The sequence below is a fragment of the Schistocerca americana genome, chromosome 4 (assembly GCF_021461395.2).
Source record: "Schistocerca americana isolate TAMUIC-IGC-003095 chromosome 4, iqSchAmer2.1, whole genome shotgun sequence".
In the NCBI taxonomy this organism is placed as follows: Eukaryota; Metazoa; Arthropoda; class Insecta; order Orthoptera; family Acrididae; genus Schistocerca; species Schistocerca americana.
Genome location: NC_060122.1, coordinates 712,172,847 through 712,188,779, shown reverse-complemented (window position 1 = coordinate 712,188,779; position 15,933 = coordinate 712,172,847). Strand labels below are relative to the sequence as shown.

General features: G+C 40.2%; 1 protein-coding gene across 1 annotated transcript in view; it reads right to left on the bottom strand.

Annotated features, from left to right (window-relative positions):
• The window catches only part of LOC124612873, a 65,249-nt gene that overhangs the window by 30,208 nt on the left and 19,108 nt on the right, over positions 1–15,933 (bottom strand). The window contains exon 2 of the mRNA XM_047141312.1: positions 6,256–6,444. Within this exon, the coding sequence (XP_046997268.1) occupies positions 6,256–6,435 (180 nt within the window). The 5' untranslated portion in view covers positions 6,436–6,444. The remainder of the gene's footprint in view (positions 1–6,255; positions 6,445–15,933) is intronic.

Here is a 15,933-nt window from a genome sequence, read left to right as displayed (position 1 = left end):
GGAGATAAGAGAACGACTTGTATGAATATCAAGAGCTCAGATGGAAACCCAGTTCTAAGCAAAGAAGGGAAAGCAGAAAGGTGGAAGGAGTATATAGAGGGTCTATACAAGGGCGATGTACTTGAGGACAATATTATGGAAATGGAAGAGGATGTAGATGAAGATGAAATGGGAGATATGATACTGCGTGAAGAGTTTGACAGAGCACTGAAAGACCTGAGTCGAAACAAGGCCCCCGGAGTAGACAATATTCCATTGGAACTACTGACGCCTGTGGGAGAGCCAGTCCTGACAAAACTCTACCATCTGGTGCGCAAGATGTATGAAACAGGCGAAATACCCTCAGACTTCAAGAAGAATATAATAATTCCAATCCCAAAGAAAGCAGGTGTTGACAGATGTGAAAATTACTGAACTATCAGTTTAATAAGTCACAGCTGCAAAATACTAACACGAATTCTTTACAGACGAATGGAAAAACTAGTAGAAGCCAACCTCGGGGAAGATCAGTTTGGATTCCGTAGAAACACTGGAACACGTGAGGCAATACTGACCCTACGACTTATCTTAGAAGAAAGATTAAGGAAAGGCAAACCTACGTTTCTAGCATTTGTAGACTTAGAGAAAGCTTTTGACAATGTTGACTGGAATACTCTCTTTCAAATTCTGAAGGTGGCAGGGGTAAAATACAGGGAGCGAAAGGCTATTTACAATTTGTACAGAAACCAGATGGCAGTTATAACGAGTCGAGGGACATGAAAGGGAGGCAGTGGTTGGGAGGGGAGTGAGACAGGGTTGTGGCCTCTCCCCGATGTTGTTCAATCTGTATATTGAGCAAGCAGTAAAGGAAACAAAAGAAAAATTCGGAGTAGGTATTAAAATTCATGGAGAAGAAATAAAAACTTTGATGTTCGCCGATGACATTGTAATTGTGTCAGAGACAGCAAAGGACTTGGAAGAGCAGTTGAATGGAATGGACAGTGTCTTGAAAGGAGGATATAAGATGAACATCAACAAAAGCAAAACAAGGATATTGGAATGTAGTCTAATTAAGTCGGGTGATGCTGAGGGAGTTAGATTAGGAAATGAGGCACTTATAGTAGTAAAGGAGTTTTGCTATTTGGGGAGCAAAATAACTGATGATGGTCGAAGTAGAGAGGATATAAAATGTAGGCTGGCAATGGCAAGGAAAGCATTTCTGAAGAAGAGAAATTTGTTAACATCCAGTATTGATTTAAGTGTCAGGAAGTCATTTCTGAAAGTATTCGTATTGAGTGTAGCCATGTATGGAAGTGAAACATGGACGATAAATAGTTTGGACAAGAAGAGAATAGAAGCTTTCGAAATGTGGTGCTACAGAAGAATGCTGAAGATTAGATGGGTAGATCACATAACTAATGAGGAAGTATTGAATAGGATTGGGGAGAAGAGAAGTTTGTGGCACAACTTGACCAGAAGAAGGGATCGGTTGGTAGGACATGTTCTGAGGCATCAAGGGATCACCAATTTAGTATTGGAGGGCAGCGTGGAGGGTAAAAATCGTAGAGGGAGACCAAGAGATGAATACACTAAGCAGATTCAGAAGGATGTAGGTTGCAGTAGGTACTGGGAGATGAAAAAGCTTGCACAGGATAGAGTAGCATGGAGAGCTGCATCAAACCAGTCTCAGGACTGAAGACCACAACAACAACAACATACCTTAAGAACTCTGTCTATAACCACAAACCACGAAATTTGGATGAGTTGAAGAATGCAATCATTCAAGAAATTGCGGCCATCCCTGCAGAGATTTTAGTCCATGTGATGGAGGATTTTGAGAAGAGACTTGAGTCCTGCATTCAAAATGATGGACATCACCTTGACGATATTATTTTTTCACAAATAACTTTGTTAACTAAAATGGCAAATAATGAGCTTTGATTTTGTGTAAATAAACATGCATTAATTTTAAAGTTGGCTGAGTATTATTTCATTAAAAACCGTCCGTCTCCCGTGTGTCACCCTGTACTATAGTTGCTGAAAAATAACAGCTATGAATAAAATAATAATGCCAATTTATGTCTGAGAGCTTGCACTGTGAATTACCATGAGTAAAAAAAAAAAAACATTTCATTGTCTGGTACATGGACTGGTACCGAAACACAATTTATGGCATTTTATATACATATTATAGAACTGATGTCTAGTGATATGGTGATCCCCACACCGTTCTGTGAGCTTTTGGTTTCAAATCACACTTTTCACACAGCAGAATGTGTGTGTGTATGTGTTTTGTGGAAAGCAGTGCACTGTTTCCAGTTGCGTTATAAAGCTGGAGACACAGTCAGTTACTCAGTTGAACTTGAATATGGATAGGAAATGAAGCTAACAAACTATTAAACAATGGAAACCCCAGGTTGGAGTATAAACAATATTAGGAAAAGGATGGATTGCTACTCGCCTTAAAGATGATGTGCTAAGCTGCGGACAGGCACAAGGACAAGACTGTTACACATTACAGCTTTGGCCCAAAGCCTTCCCCAGCAAAGAAAACATGCTCACATTCACACAAGCAAGCACACGTCATGCACACATGGTCATTAACACTGGCAGCTCTGACCGGAATGCGACTGTCACGTGAATAGTAATCTGGAGTGAGTCAGGGAGGAGGGAGGCACAACATGCAGCTGGATTAACATGCTTGATTTCAATGGCTGCTTCACAATCTGGGCCATCTACGAGTGTTACCATCCACCACCAGCTTTTCCGTACAACACAGATGAGTGTTACCCTTACAACAAATTCTGCACTTTCAAAATTATCCTGGTCTCAACCTATGGTAACACACACCTTCACAGTTTCTGTCTCCTCCGTCATATCACCTCCTTCCTTTTCATGTCCCCTGCACCTGCCTATCCTTTCCCCTTCCATGCTCCTCTCCTTTTCCATTCCTGTTCGTTTTTCCTCCCACACCCCTGGCAGTTTCTAGTCCCTGCATGTCCCACCAGACAGCACTCTTCTCTAACCCTCACCTGTACCTTCCTGTCCCTCCTCCTTCCCCACCCCACTCCAGATTGTTATTCATATGACAGTTAAATTCTGGTCAGAGCTGCCAGTGATAGCACTCATGAAGTGTGTTTGCTTTTGTGAATATGTATACGTGTGTGTTTGTTTGTGTGTGTGTGTGTGTGTGTGTGTGTGTGTGTGTGTGTGTGTGTGTATTATCTTTATCGTGAGTAGGAATCTATCTTTTCCAACAAAATATTGTTATCATTCACAGACAGAGTTCTGGTAACAGTACATTGATTAGAGCTTCACTCAGTTGTACTTACAAATCAGCTCTATTCAGAAGAAGATACTAAAATAACAACACTATGGCATATGTACAATTATTTCACAAAGTAAAAAATGGAGGACAAAGAAACAATTCTTTATGCAGCTACTGCAAACAGAATTTCATTGCAAATATGAAAGCAACTGTATCAGACAATGGCAACTCATATGTGCTTACTCAAATTTCATGGAAAGCAGCACAGATGGAATACATTTAGAGTTTATAGTATTCAAATACATTTTGATTTTATTTTAAACACCTTGGTCCATAGGACCAAATTTAGGAGCAAATCACCAAAACAATTTAACACAGGAATTCACTTAATTTTTTCCAGTACTCCCCAACACAATAGGAGGAGTCAGTCATAAGAAAATTGTTTGGTTTGGCTTGAAAGTGCTTTTCAATTCTAATGGTAACACACTCAAAATGGATGTAGGAGAGTACTGCCTGCATGTCTGCATGACACTTTAGGAGGTGTGATGCAAATGCAGAATGAATTTCTGTATAGTATTAATTGAGTGAAGACTGCTAATTCTTGGGAACAAGCGCATATAGTTAACAATAAATGACATCAAAGATAATACATACTGAGAGGCCAATGTCAGAATTACCAGATGCCTGAACATGGGTTGACAAGAGGTTCACAAACTTACACCACACATGGCTCTAATTGCTCACTCTTCAGCTGAAAACATCCTTTATGAATGGGAAGAGTGACCCCAGAATGTAATGCTATTTGTCATAAGTGAATGAAAACAAGTGAAGTAGACTAATTTCCTTGTTACACTATCACTTATTGAAGGTACTGTTATAACAGAAAGTTTTTGAAGAAGATGCTGAACATGGCTTTCAATGACAGCTTACCATATACCTGAACATCTAGAAACAATGTAAGGAAAAGATAGATTGCCACTTACCGTAAATATGATACGTTAAGTTGCAGACAGAAACACAAAAAAACACTTATGCATTAGCTTCTGGCCACAGCCTCTGTCAGAAAGGGAAAACACACACACACACACACACACACACACACACACACACACACACACACACACACAAGCAAACTCACCTCGCGCATACGACGTGTGTGTGAGGTATGCGTTTGTTGCGTGAATGAATGTGTGTGTGTGTGTGTACCCTTTCCTGATGAAGGCTGTGGGCAAAAGGTAATGTGTAAGTGTCTTTTTGCTGTTCCTCTCTGCAATTTAACATGTCACATTTAATGTGGCAATCTATCTTTTCCTTATACTGTTGATATTCCAACCCAGAGTTTCCACTGTTTGAACAACAAGAAATTTGGGTTGTTCAGACTCACTTATCATATGCTCATTCTGTGTAATCAAAATGTCAGTTTTAATTGAATTGTGTGTTAGAAACTGTAAAATTTGAGCCTTATTGCACTATTTGATACATGGCTATGTTGCACTCAAAATCATTCACTATCAAGCTGGTGTCATCAGAAAAGAGAAATATTTTAGAATCACTTGCCATATTAGAAGGCATATCATCATATGTATAAAAAAATTGCACTGGTCCCAGCACTGATCCTCAGTACCCCCCCCCCCCCCCCCCCCCCCCTCCAACTTAACAGTGCATCATAGCTGCCGTCACTACTGTGGAGAACAGTTCTTACAGTATGAGATGAACCAATTATGAGCTATTACTCTTCTTCCATAATACTTCAACTTCTGCAGTAATATTTTGTGATCGATACAATAAAACACCTTAATTAAATCAAATAAGCCATCTGACGTTCACAATTTTTTTTGCAATCTATCCAGTTCATCAAAGAGAAGAGAGACCAAACTGAATGTCTGACAACAAATTATGTGAACTGAAATGATCATTACCCACATTATACAGTCTTTCCAAAAATTTTAGCAAATACTGATGGCTTAGAAATATATCTACAATTGTCTACATTATCCTTTTTTTATAAAGCAGTTCCTCACTTTAATTGTTCAGGAAACTGATCATTTTAGAAAGGCAAAATTACAAATTAGTCACATTTCTGGACTAAAACATGCAGCATGGTGCTCTAATATTTTGTCAGCTACCCCATCATATTCATGGGAGTCCTTCGTCTTTGGCAATTTAATTACTGACTCAGTTTCCCCCTTGTCAAAATCACAAAGGTGTATTTCAGATGGCAGTCTTATAAAGCCAGTTTCTAAGAGAGTTATACGATTACCTGTATTTAATTCTGCTGCTATATTGAGAAACTGATTGTTAAATACCATACATGTATCTGACCTACCAGTAACAGAAACATTTTTACTATATACTGTCTTTGTATCCTTGACCTTGAACTGTGTGGCACATACTTCTTTCATGAATGAACATATGGTTTTAATTTTATTTAGAATTAGTTATCCTATTTGCATACCACTTGCTGTTTGTCTTCGTAATAACATGTTTGAACACCTTAAAGTATAGTTTGTAAAGGGTTACTGCAATTTCTAATGTTTTGATATAATTCCCACTTTGCTCTACATAAGATCCGTATGCCACTAGTCAGCCACCTATGTTCCCTGTTAGTACTAGTACACTGTTTTAACCATATTAAAGGAAAATAACTTTCAAAAAACACGAGAAATGTGTTAAGGAAAGCATTATATTTATCATCTATGTTATCAGTATTCTTAACATCCTGCCACTCTTGCTCTTTACTGATATTTAAAAAAGCCTCTGTTGCCATCAGAGCATAAAAAAATAGTTCTACAGAACTCTGCATAATTTACATTAAACTGCGAATGGACAACTGCGCGGCCAGACAACATATGCAAAATCTCTAAGTGTGAGTAATTTTTCAAGTGTCAATTGACGACTATAAATTCTACCTTACAAATATCCTGAAATTGAGGTAGCCTTCCACCCCCCCCCCCCCCCCTCCCCGCTATTCCTACATTAAGGGAGAAAAATTGTTGCACAAAAAGCACCTGTGGTGATGAAGATGCTCTGCGCAATTCATCAGTGCGGACTCGCAGTCCTGTAGGTGCATTCTTAGCATCCTGATGGGGTGTGGCCTGCTGAGATAATGGGGCAGAGCTGGCAGCAGTACTTGCAGCAGGATGCTCCACAGACATAGGTGAATGCTGATGTGTTGCTGGACCTCCCATTACCACCACCTGCATACATAACAAGATAAAATATTATCGACTGAGACTGTCCATTGTGGGAAGTAATAAAACCAGATCTCCTTCATTCTCCTTTCAACTCCTCTTCTTTCCTGTCATGGTTGCTTTTTATTTATGCCTTCTGAAATAGATTTTGTTATTCATTATCTTCCTCAATAGTACATGATCATTAATAAATATTAATCACTGCTCATTAACAACAATACAAATGACATTATAATAGAATGTTGTAAAAGAAATTTACAACCTAAAAATTTTATTTGCAATAAATAAGAACTAGATGATGCACTCAAAGACTAAGTAATTACACTAGTATATCATATAAATATTTTATGTTGTTAATTCCACTAACTAACTTCAGGGATTGAGGAATTCCCAGCCATTTACAGAAGCAAAAAAGGTCAATGAATTAAGTTAGCATTCAGTATCCACCAAGAGGTATTTCAAAAGTACCAGAAATCAGAAGAAATTGCGCTGAATAATAACAATCAAACATACATGTCACTGCATAAAATACAAGTGTAGAATATCAATAATGATTCCTAACACGTTCTTTGGAGAATTTCTAACATGTTGTCTATGAAATTTACATTTACACATTACTTCTTCTTCAATTCACTCTAATATCTTTGATATCCTGGAGTTTAGACACACATGATATTTCAAGGATTATGTTGAAATTTTGGTCAGCTGTCTTGAAAAGATTACTATTTCAGTTTTGTGAGCAACTGAGATGCAAGAAAAAGCTGTAACTGTTTAAATACAGTAGAAAAATTCTGATAGAAGTAAATGAGTTAGGAGTACATGTGACCACTCTCCAAATTGCGGAAGCCTCAACTGTCAATAGGCAAACACAAAAGAGAAATAAAACTTGCTACCTTTCAGAATAAATCCTACACTTGTCTGGAGTAGTGGCTAGGGGTGGGTAGCTAGCAGCTCGGGTGGAGGCAGCAGTTTTGCTGGCTAGGATTGCAGGCTGGCATGTGCACAGACTAGTCAGTGGGGTGAAGTGCATGGTCAAGGCGACATCCATTAGTAAGGGGAGAAGAGAACAGAGGAAGGGAAAACTGTTGGGTGGAAGGTGTGGGTCATGAGAGATTGAGACCAAGAGGGCTATGGGAGCAAAGGATGTGTTGTGAGAATAACTCCTATCCACATAGTTCAGAAAAGCTGGTGGTGGAAGGAAGGATCCAGATAGTTTGGGTTGTGAAGCAGCCATTGAAATTGAGCATGTTGTGCCACTGGGTGGCCAATTTTGTTCTTGGTCACAGTTTGGCAGTTTTCATTCATTCCTGTGGACAACTGGTTGGTTGTCACAAAAAGCTTCGTATGTTTGTATGACAACCAAACAGCTGTCTACAAGAATGAGTGGTCACCACCAAACTGCACCCAAGAACAATGTTGACCACCCAATGGCACAACCCACAGCTGAGCACAATGTAAAATTTCAATGGCTGCTTCACAACCCGAGGCACCTGTATCCTACTTTCATCACCAGGTTTCCTGAACTATGAAGTTGGGAGTTACCCTTGCAACATATCCTTTACTCCTGTAACACTCCTGGCTTCAGTCTCTGTTAATCAATGGTCGAAAACAGTCATCAATGTTGTTTGCTTGTTGTGGTCTTCAGTCCTGAGACTAGTTTGATGCAGCTCTCCATGCTACCCTATCCTGTGCAAGGTTCTTCATCTCCCAGTACTTACTGCATCCTACATCCTTCTGAATCCGCTTAGTGTATTCATCTCTTGGTCTCCCTCTACAATTTTTACCCTCCACGCTGCCCTCCAATACTACATTGGTGATCCCTTGATGCCTCAGAACATGTCCTACCAACCGATCCCTTCTTCTAGTCAAGTTGTGCCACAAGCTCCTCTTCTCCCCAATTCTATTCAATACCTCCTCATTAGTTATGTGATCAAACCATCTAATCTTCAGCATTCTTCTGTAGCACCACATTTCGAAAGCTTCTATTCTCTTCTTGTCCGAACTATTTATCGTCCACGTTTCACTTCCATACATGGCTACACTCCATACAAATACTTTCAGAAACGACTTCCTGACACTTAAATCAATACTCGATGTTAACAAATTTCTCTTCTTAAGAAACGCTTTCCTTGCCATTGCCAGTCTACATTTTATATCCTCTCTACTTCGACCATCATCAGTTATTTTGCTCCCCAAATAGCAAAACTCCTTTACTACTTTAAGTGTCTCATTTCCTAATCTAATTCCCTCAGCATCACCCGACTTAATTCGACTACATTCCATTATCTTCGTTTTGCTTTTGTTGATGTTCATCTTATACCCTCCTTTCAAGACACTGTCCATTCCGTTCAACTGCTCTTCCAAGTCCTTTGTTGTCTCTGACAGAATTACAATGTCATCGGCGAACCTCAAAGTTTTTATTTCTTCTCCATGGATTTTAATACCTACTCCGAATTTTTCTTTTGTTTCCTTTATTGCTTGCTCAATATACAGATTGAATAACATCGGGGATAGGCTACAACCCTGTCTCACTCCCTTCCCAACCACTGCTTCCCTTTCATACCCCTCGACTCTTATAACTGCCATCTGCTTTCTGTACAAATTGTAAATAGCCTTTCGCTCTCTGTATTTTATCCCTGCCATCTTCAGAATTTGAAAGAGAGTATTCCAATCAACATTGTCAAAAGCTTTCTCTAAGTCTACAAATGCTAGAAACGTAGGTTTGCCTTTCCTTAATCTTTCTTCTAAGATAAGTCGTAGGGTCAGTATTGCCTCACGTGTTCCAACATTTCTACGGAATCCAAACTGATCTTCCCCGAGGTCGGTTTCTATCAGTTTTTCCATTTGTCTGTAAATAATTCGTGTTAGTATTTTGCAGCTGTGACTTATTAAACCGATAGTTCGGTAATTTTCACATCTGTCAACACCTGCTTTCTTTGGGATTGGGATTATTATATTCTTCTTGAAGTCTGAGGGTATTTCGCCTGTCTCATACATCTTGCTCACCAGATGGTAGAGTTTTGTCAGGACTGGCTCTCCCAAGGTTGTCAGTAGTTCTAATGGAATGTTGTCTACTCCGGGGGCCTTGTTTCGACTCAGGTCTTTCAGTGCTCTGTCAAACTCTTCACGCAATATCATATCTCCCATTTCACCTTCATCTACATCCTCTTCCATTTCCATAATATTGTCCTCAAGTACATCGCCCTTGTATAGGCCCTCTATATACTCCTTCCACCTTTCTGCTTTCCCTTCTTTGCTTAGAACTGGGTTTCCATCAAAGCTCTTGATATTCATGCAAGTGGTTCTCCTTTCTCCAAAGGTCTCTTTAATTTTCCTGTAGGCAGTATCTATCTTACCCCTAGTGAGATAAGCCTCTACATCCTTACATTTGTCCTCTAGCCATCCCTGCTTAGCCATTTTGCACTTCCTGTCAATATCATTTTTGAGACGTTTGTATTCCTTTTTGCCTGCTTCAGGCAAGTCATCAATGTCTCACGATAATTAAGTCCATTTCATGGTCACAGTACATTAAACACTCGCCAGCACAAAATAGTTCAGAATTCAACCTGATGATTTATGACTTAACACACATGATACAAAGAATATTAGCTAACGTTAGTCTATTCTCAGATCCACAAATCAAGTGGCAAGATAGAGTCCGACTCTGGAGCACATTCAAATCTTTTGAAATATAAATCCCTTCATAAGTTAAAGTATGGTAGTGGTCATTCACTGCCAACAATCAATCACATCCACAATCAAAAACTACTCGTTACCACAGGCAGGTCTGCCCCTTTTCAAAACTCAAGTAAAAGTGTCTAGAATCACTCGAAAAGCCCCATCTTCACAGGACTCCAGCAGTGTTCCACCACTGTCCAACTGTCACTGGCTGAAGGCCATAAACCCCAGGTTCAACCTGACCACTTCCTGGACTAAACTAATGTGTTACAACAAAATTTAAATAAATAATGTAGGAAAAGATAGATTGCTATCTATCATACAGATGATACGTCAAGTTGCAGACGGGCATGATTGAAAGGCATTCAAATACAGCTTTCGGCCACAACCTTCATCAGTAAACACACACACACACACACACACACACAACAGCATCTCGGGCCAGAATCAGAATGCAACATCACATGAGATACAAGCAGCAGTCTGGAGGGGGTGGGGATGGGAAAGGGGAAGTAGTTTACGGCTGGGGGGAGAGACGAACAGTATCTGGTGGAGTGTGCAGGGACTAGACTGCAAACAGGCACAGTGTCAAGAGGTTGTCGGGCAGGAAGGTGGAACAAAGGAACAAAAAAGGAGAGGAGTGGGGAAAGATGGGTGGATGCATTGGCAGAGGGCTGCAAATAAACAGGATGGGAGATGAGAATGGGGAGGAGGTGATAGGACAGAGGGAGTGGAAACTGTTGGGTGGAGGGGATGGCGACAATATCTTACTGTTGGTTGAGGCTGGTATAATTATGGGAATGGAGAATGTGTTGTAAGTGTAACTTCACTTTGCGCAGTTCACAAAAGCTGGTGGTGGAGGGGAGGATTCAGATGGCTAGATGTTGACCACTCTGGTGGCCCTCCTCTATCCACTTTAAATCCACCAACCACGAACAGTACCTGCATTCTGACAACTGTCATCCCTTGCTCAGTATGCTAAGGGCCTCACAAAGGCCTTCACAGGCATGCTCTATCCCCAGACGTAGTCTGCAAACAGATCTCCTGTGCCATTTCCCCACACAGCCCCAACCCTCCCACCATCACCGAAAACCAGCCACAAAGGAGTATCTCCTTTGTCACCCTGGCTGTGCCCTGAAATGAGCTACATCCTACCCGAGATAATTCCCAATCCTCCTAGAGTGGTGTTTCATCACACACTCAACCTCCACAACATCTTAGTCCACCCCTAAGCTACTCCCAATCCCTACCCCTTGCCACAAGAATCATATCCCTGTGGAAGACCAAGTCGCAAAACCTACGCAATCCACCCACCCAGAACTTCCTATTCCAGTCCTGACCCTACTACCTCAGAGGTCAGGCCACCAGGGAAAGCAGACATGTCATTTACCAACTCTGTTGCAATCACTGCACAGTATTTTACATTGGTATGACTACCAAGCTGCTGTACACCAGAATGAATGGCCACCGCCAAACTGAGGCCAAGAGCAAAGTAGACCCCTTCTGGTGCAACATGCAGCTAAACATAACACACTTGACTTCAACGGCTGCTTCAGTACCCGAGTCATCTGGAACCTTCCCTCCACCACCAGATTTTCTGAACTGCGCAGATGGGAGTTACCCTTGCAACACATTCTCCACTCCCGTAATTACCCCGGCTTCAACCTATGGTAACGTACTGTCACCACACCCTCCACTCAACAGTTTCCACCCCCTCTGTCCTATCATCTCTTCCCCATTCTCATCTCCCACCCTGTTTATTTTCAGCCCTCTGCCAATGCATCCACCTGACACTCCACCTGCTGGCAGTCTAGTCCCTGCACACTCCACTAGACAGTGTTCGTCTCTCTCTTGACCCATACACTACTAGCCCTTCCCCTTCCCCACCCCCTCCAGATTGCCGCTAGCATCCCACATGATGTCGCATTCTGGCCCAAGATGCTGGAGTTGCCGATCGTGTGCGTGTGAGGTACACTTGCTTGTCTGAGTGTGTCTGAGTGTGTGTGTGTGTGTGTGTGTGTGTGTGTGTGTGTGTGTGTGTGTGTAACTTAATGACAAAGGCTGTGGCCGAAAGCTATATGTGAGTGTCTTCTAATAGTGCCTGTCCGCAACTTGACGCGTCAGCATTATGGTAAGTAGCAGTCTATCTTGCTGATATTCCTACTTGGAGTTTCCATTGTTAAATATTTAAATAAAGAAAAGTTACAAGCATTCTGTTACACTCAGGTAAATTACAATAATTATAAATAAAGTGAGCCAGTATTCTTGTGGAAGTGCATGCATTTAATGACTACAGGTTATTACTAAATATTATTTAAACAATTATTTATGCGTTCTTAACAAAAGCATCTTTTGGTACTCTTTTCAATTGTGGTGTCTGCTAACACACGACTGACTAGTTTTAAATTACCACAGTTTTTAATAGAACTTGCAATCAACATTTAAAAAGTGCCTGGCAAAATACTACACTTCCAGTAAATAAATACACAAGCACAAAAAAATATAAGATACTGGTGCATGTATTCATTTGCTGTGTAAATGTGGAGAATAGGATGTTCTGATAAATATTTGCATAATGCAAGCAATATAGGAGACATCATAAATCAACAAATAAAATAAATACACATACATAGCTTTCAGGGGTGATAGATCTAGTACAATGCTATTACCTGAGGTACAGTTTGTTGAACTCACATGAAATGTTTAAAAGTTTTTAGTTTAGAGGTTCATTGTGAAAATGTTTACTCACTGTGAAATAATATTAAGTTCTGTCTTAAAGATGATGAACTGTTGTGTCATTGGATGTACTTCATTTATCTGGGATGGTCGACGTTTTCAGATCTGCATTAATATTTGATGGGAGTTATTGATGAATCTCAAAGAGCTGTAACTTAGCCATCTTTCAGAGTGTCTGACATTCTGTCAATTCCTGGAACATATTCTTCAAAAAGGCAATGTGAGCATCAGCTGTCCAAATTACCAGGTCTGTGATTTACCCATTTCTGGCAACGGGCTCTATATATCTGCATCTGAGCTCACCTCACGTGGAAACAGTTATCTAGCCAGGCTGGCTATGGTGCATCCTATGCCCTGGACCGACTAGCATTCAGCCGTGCAATGAATTCACCTCTCCTCAATACCAGGCCTAGGTACACGAATAACTCGCCCACATACTCCTAACGTTACACCCCAATAATTTCTCTTTTCCCTGTCCTGTCACACCCTCCCAATCCTCATCATCTTCACGGTGTGCTGCACCCCACCGGCTTGGCATCCATGCATCACATGCTTAGCCCGTGCACCTGTCATCCCTCCCTCTCGGATTCCAAGTCAGCAAAACTGCTGCCAACCCCACCAACCACTAGCTACCCACCACAACCTCTCTTCCTGCCTCCAGCCTCTCTCTTCCTCTACCCACCCCATCTGTCACAACCCCCACCTCACCCTAGTCCACATGCTGAAATCCAATCAGCACTTTGTGTCCACTCAGAATAATGTCCGAAAGCTAGCAAGTTTTCTATCCCTTTGTGTGTGTCTATTGGTGACTTAGCGTTTCTACTATTTGGTAAATGGTATCCTTTACTCATAAATTACTTACATGTAACCATTTAAAATAGCTCATTGTACTTCAGTTGGTAAGTAGACATATACTTGTATATCTTTCAAGTTGTAATGATTGCTGAAGTGGATTTTGACCCATTGTAGGAGGCTGAATGGTTTACCATCTGGCTTTCATGGTTAAACTATTGTACAAAATTGTTGCATATTATACAGTGATGCTATGTGCAATTTTTCACTTGTGAATGACTTAAAGGCTGAAAGTGGCCAACAGCACATAAAAATAAATATATGATCAAGAGAAGATAATGTTTTCATTTTAACATTGTACTGAGGTTCTGTAACCACTTGTAAAGTAAATACACAGCAAAATTCTTCTTTCTTCTCCTTCCTTCACTGTAATTCTGTGACATATTTATTTATCATAAAAAATCAATATAATGTGAACTGTGAGTTATATTGTCATAATGTAAGACATAAAAATAATTTCTGTATAGGCCCATCCTTTCTTCCCTAGTGTTCTAATAGGGTTTTGGATTTTGGTACAAAGATCTTCAAGAAGCTATCAGCAGATGTAATAAAATCCATTTGGAATCTCTGTATACTGAAACAAACTTGAAATCCTTATCAGACACACCTTTTACAATCAATTTGATTATATAGACTGAAAATTGAATATTTTTGAAAATAGCAGATGAGTAACAATGAACAAAACTACTGTTAACAAGTCATTATTCTAACAACTTTCGAAATGTCAGAGGAGCTTCAAGGGAATAAAAGTGAGAGTTTAGAAGAGGAGTAAGGTCCTTCTATCATGAACCATGAGGTAAAATGGAAATGTCGTGTGGCTAGGGCCTCCCGTCGGGTAGACCGTTCGCCTGGTGCAGGTCTTTCGATTTGACGCCACTTCGGCGACCTGCGCGTCGATGAGGATGAAATGATGATGACTAGGACAACACAACACCCAGTCCCTGAGCGGAGAAAATTTCCGACCCAGCCGGGAATCGAACCCGGGCCCTTGGGATTGACAGTCTGTCACGCTGACCACTCAGCTACCGGGGCGGACAACCATGAGGTGTAACGTGTAGTTCGTCCAAGGGTATATGTTCCCCCTATTCCTCAATGTTAGAAAAAAGATGATTGTGTAAAAGCATAAGTAGCTTAGTTGTGGGTGTGAGAACCTAACTCTTCAAGGGTGTTATAATCTGTGGGTAAAGTCCATGAAATGGGATGCATACGGAATGTCTACAAGGAATGACAGCATCCTAGCAGACCTACTTGCTGTGCAGGCATGTAATTGTGCTGTGTTGTCACTACCTGGAGGTGTTTTGGATGTCTCAGAGAAAAAGAGCTAGCAACGGTTGTAAAAACAAAAGAGGATAGAAAAACGATTTATTCATTGATTGTTTAACTGAACTTTGGTCATTAGACATGAAAAAAATATATTTAAAAATGTGTTGATATAATGACTTGCTAATTCAAGATCTGTTACAGTATATTGTAAAATTGTTCAAGACGATTTAAAATACAACAGCTCTGTGAGAGAATGTTGAGCTATAATTTTGTAGCTACTGGACAGATTCAGAACACTCTTACACTCTTCATACCAACTGCATCAGAGAAGAGTCACACACGATAATCAGTGGCCTTGATTAGCAAGTGCATGACATTGAGAAATCATCAAAGGTGACCATAACTGAGAAGAATTCCAGACATATCTTGTGCAGGCTACTAAAAGGTGACAGAAACTTAACACCCTTATTACCATTAATATTATACATTGCAAGGAGAAAGAATGCAACAAGGAATTTCAACAGGCACTTCAAACACTTACAGATGGAAAGATAATAGGTGTTGATGAGACCCTTGCAGAAATGCTAAAAACATTAGGTACAGAAATGCACAAAAACTCTTTAAATTAATTAATTAATGCTACAGAAATGATGCTTATCAATTGGCTCTAACTAAAAATAAATAAATACATAAATAAAGGCAATCCACATACATAACAGTAAAAGGATCATATCTAGTGCAGGAAGAAGAGAAACAATTACAGCCTTACATGTGCTGCTGGAAAGAAAACTAGAAGCCAACTTATGGATGTATCCCATTTTTATGGATATGGCAAATGCCTTCTAAAATGTGAATTAGAAACTGCTTTTTTCACTATGAAGGGAAATGAATAAGACTGGAAGCATAGAAGAAGGGTTTACGAATTGTGCAAAAAAATATAAACAGATTAGAAAAAAAGGATAAAAT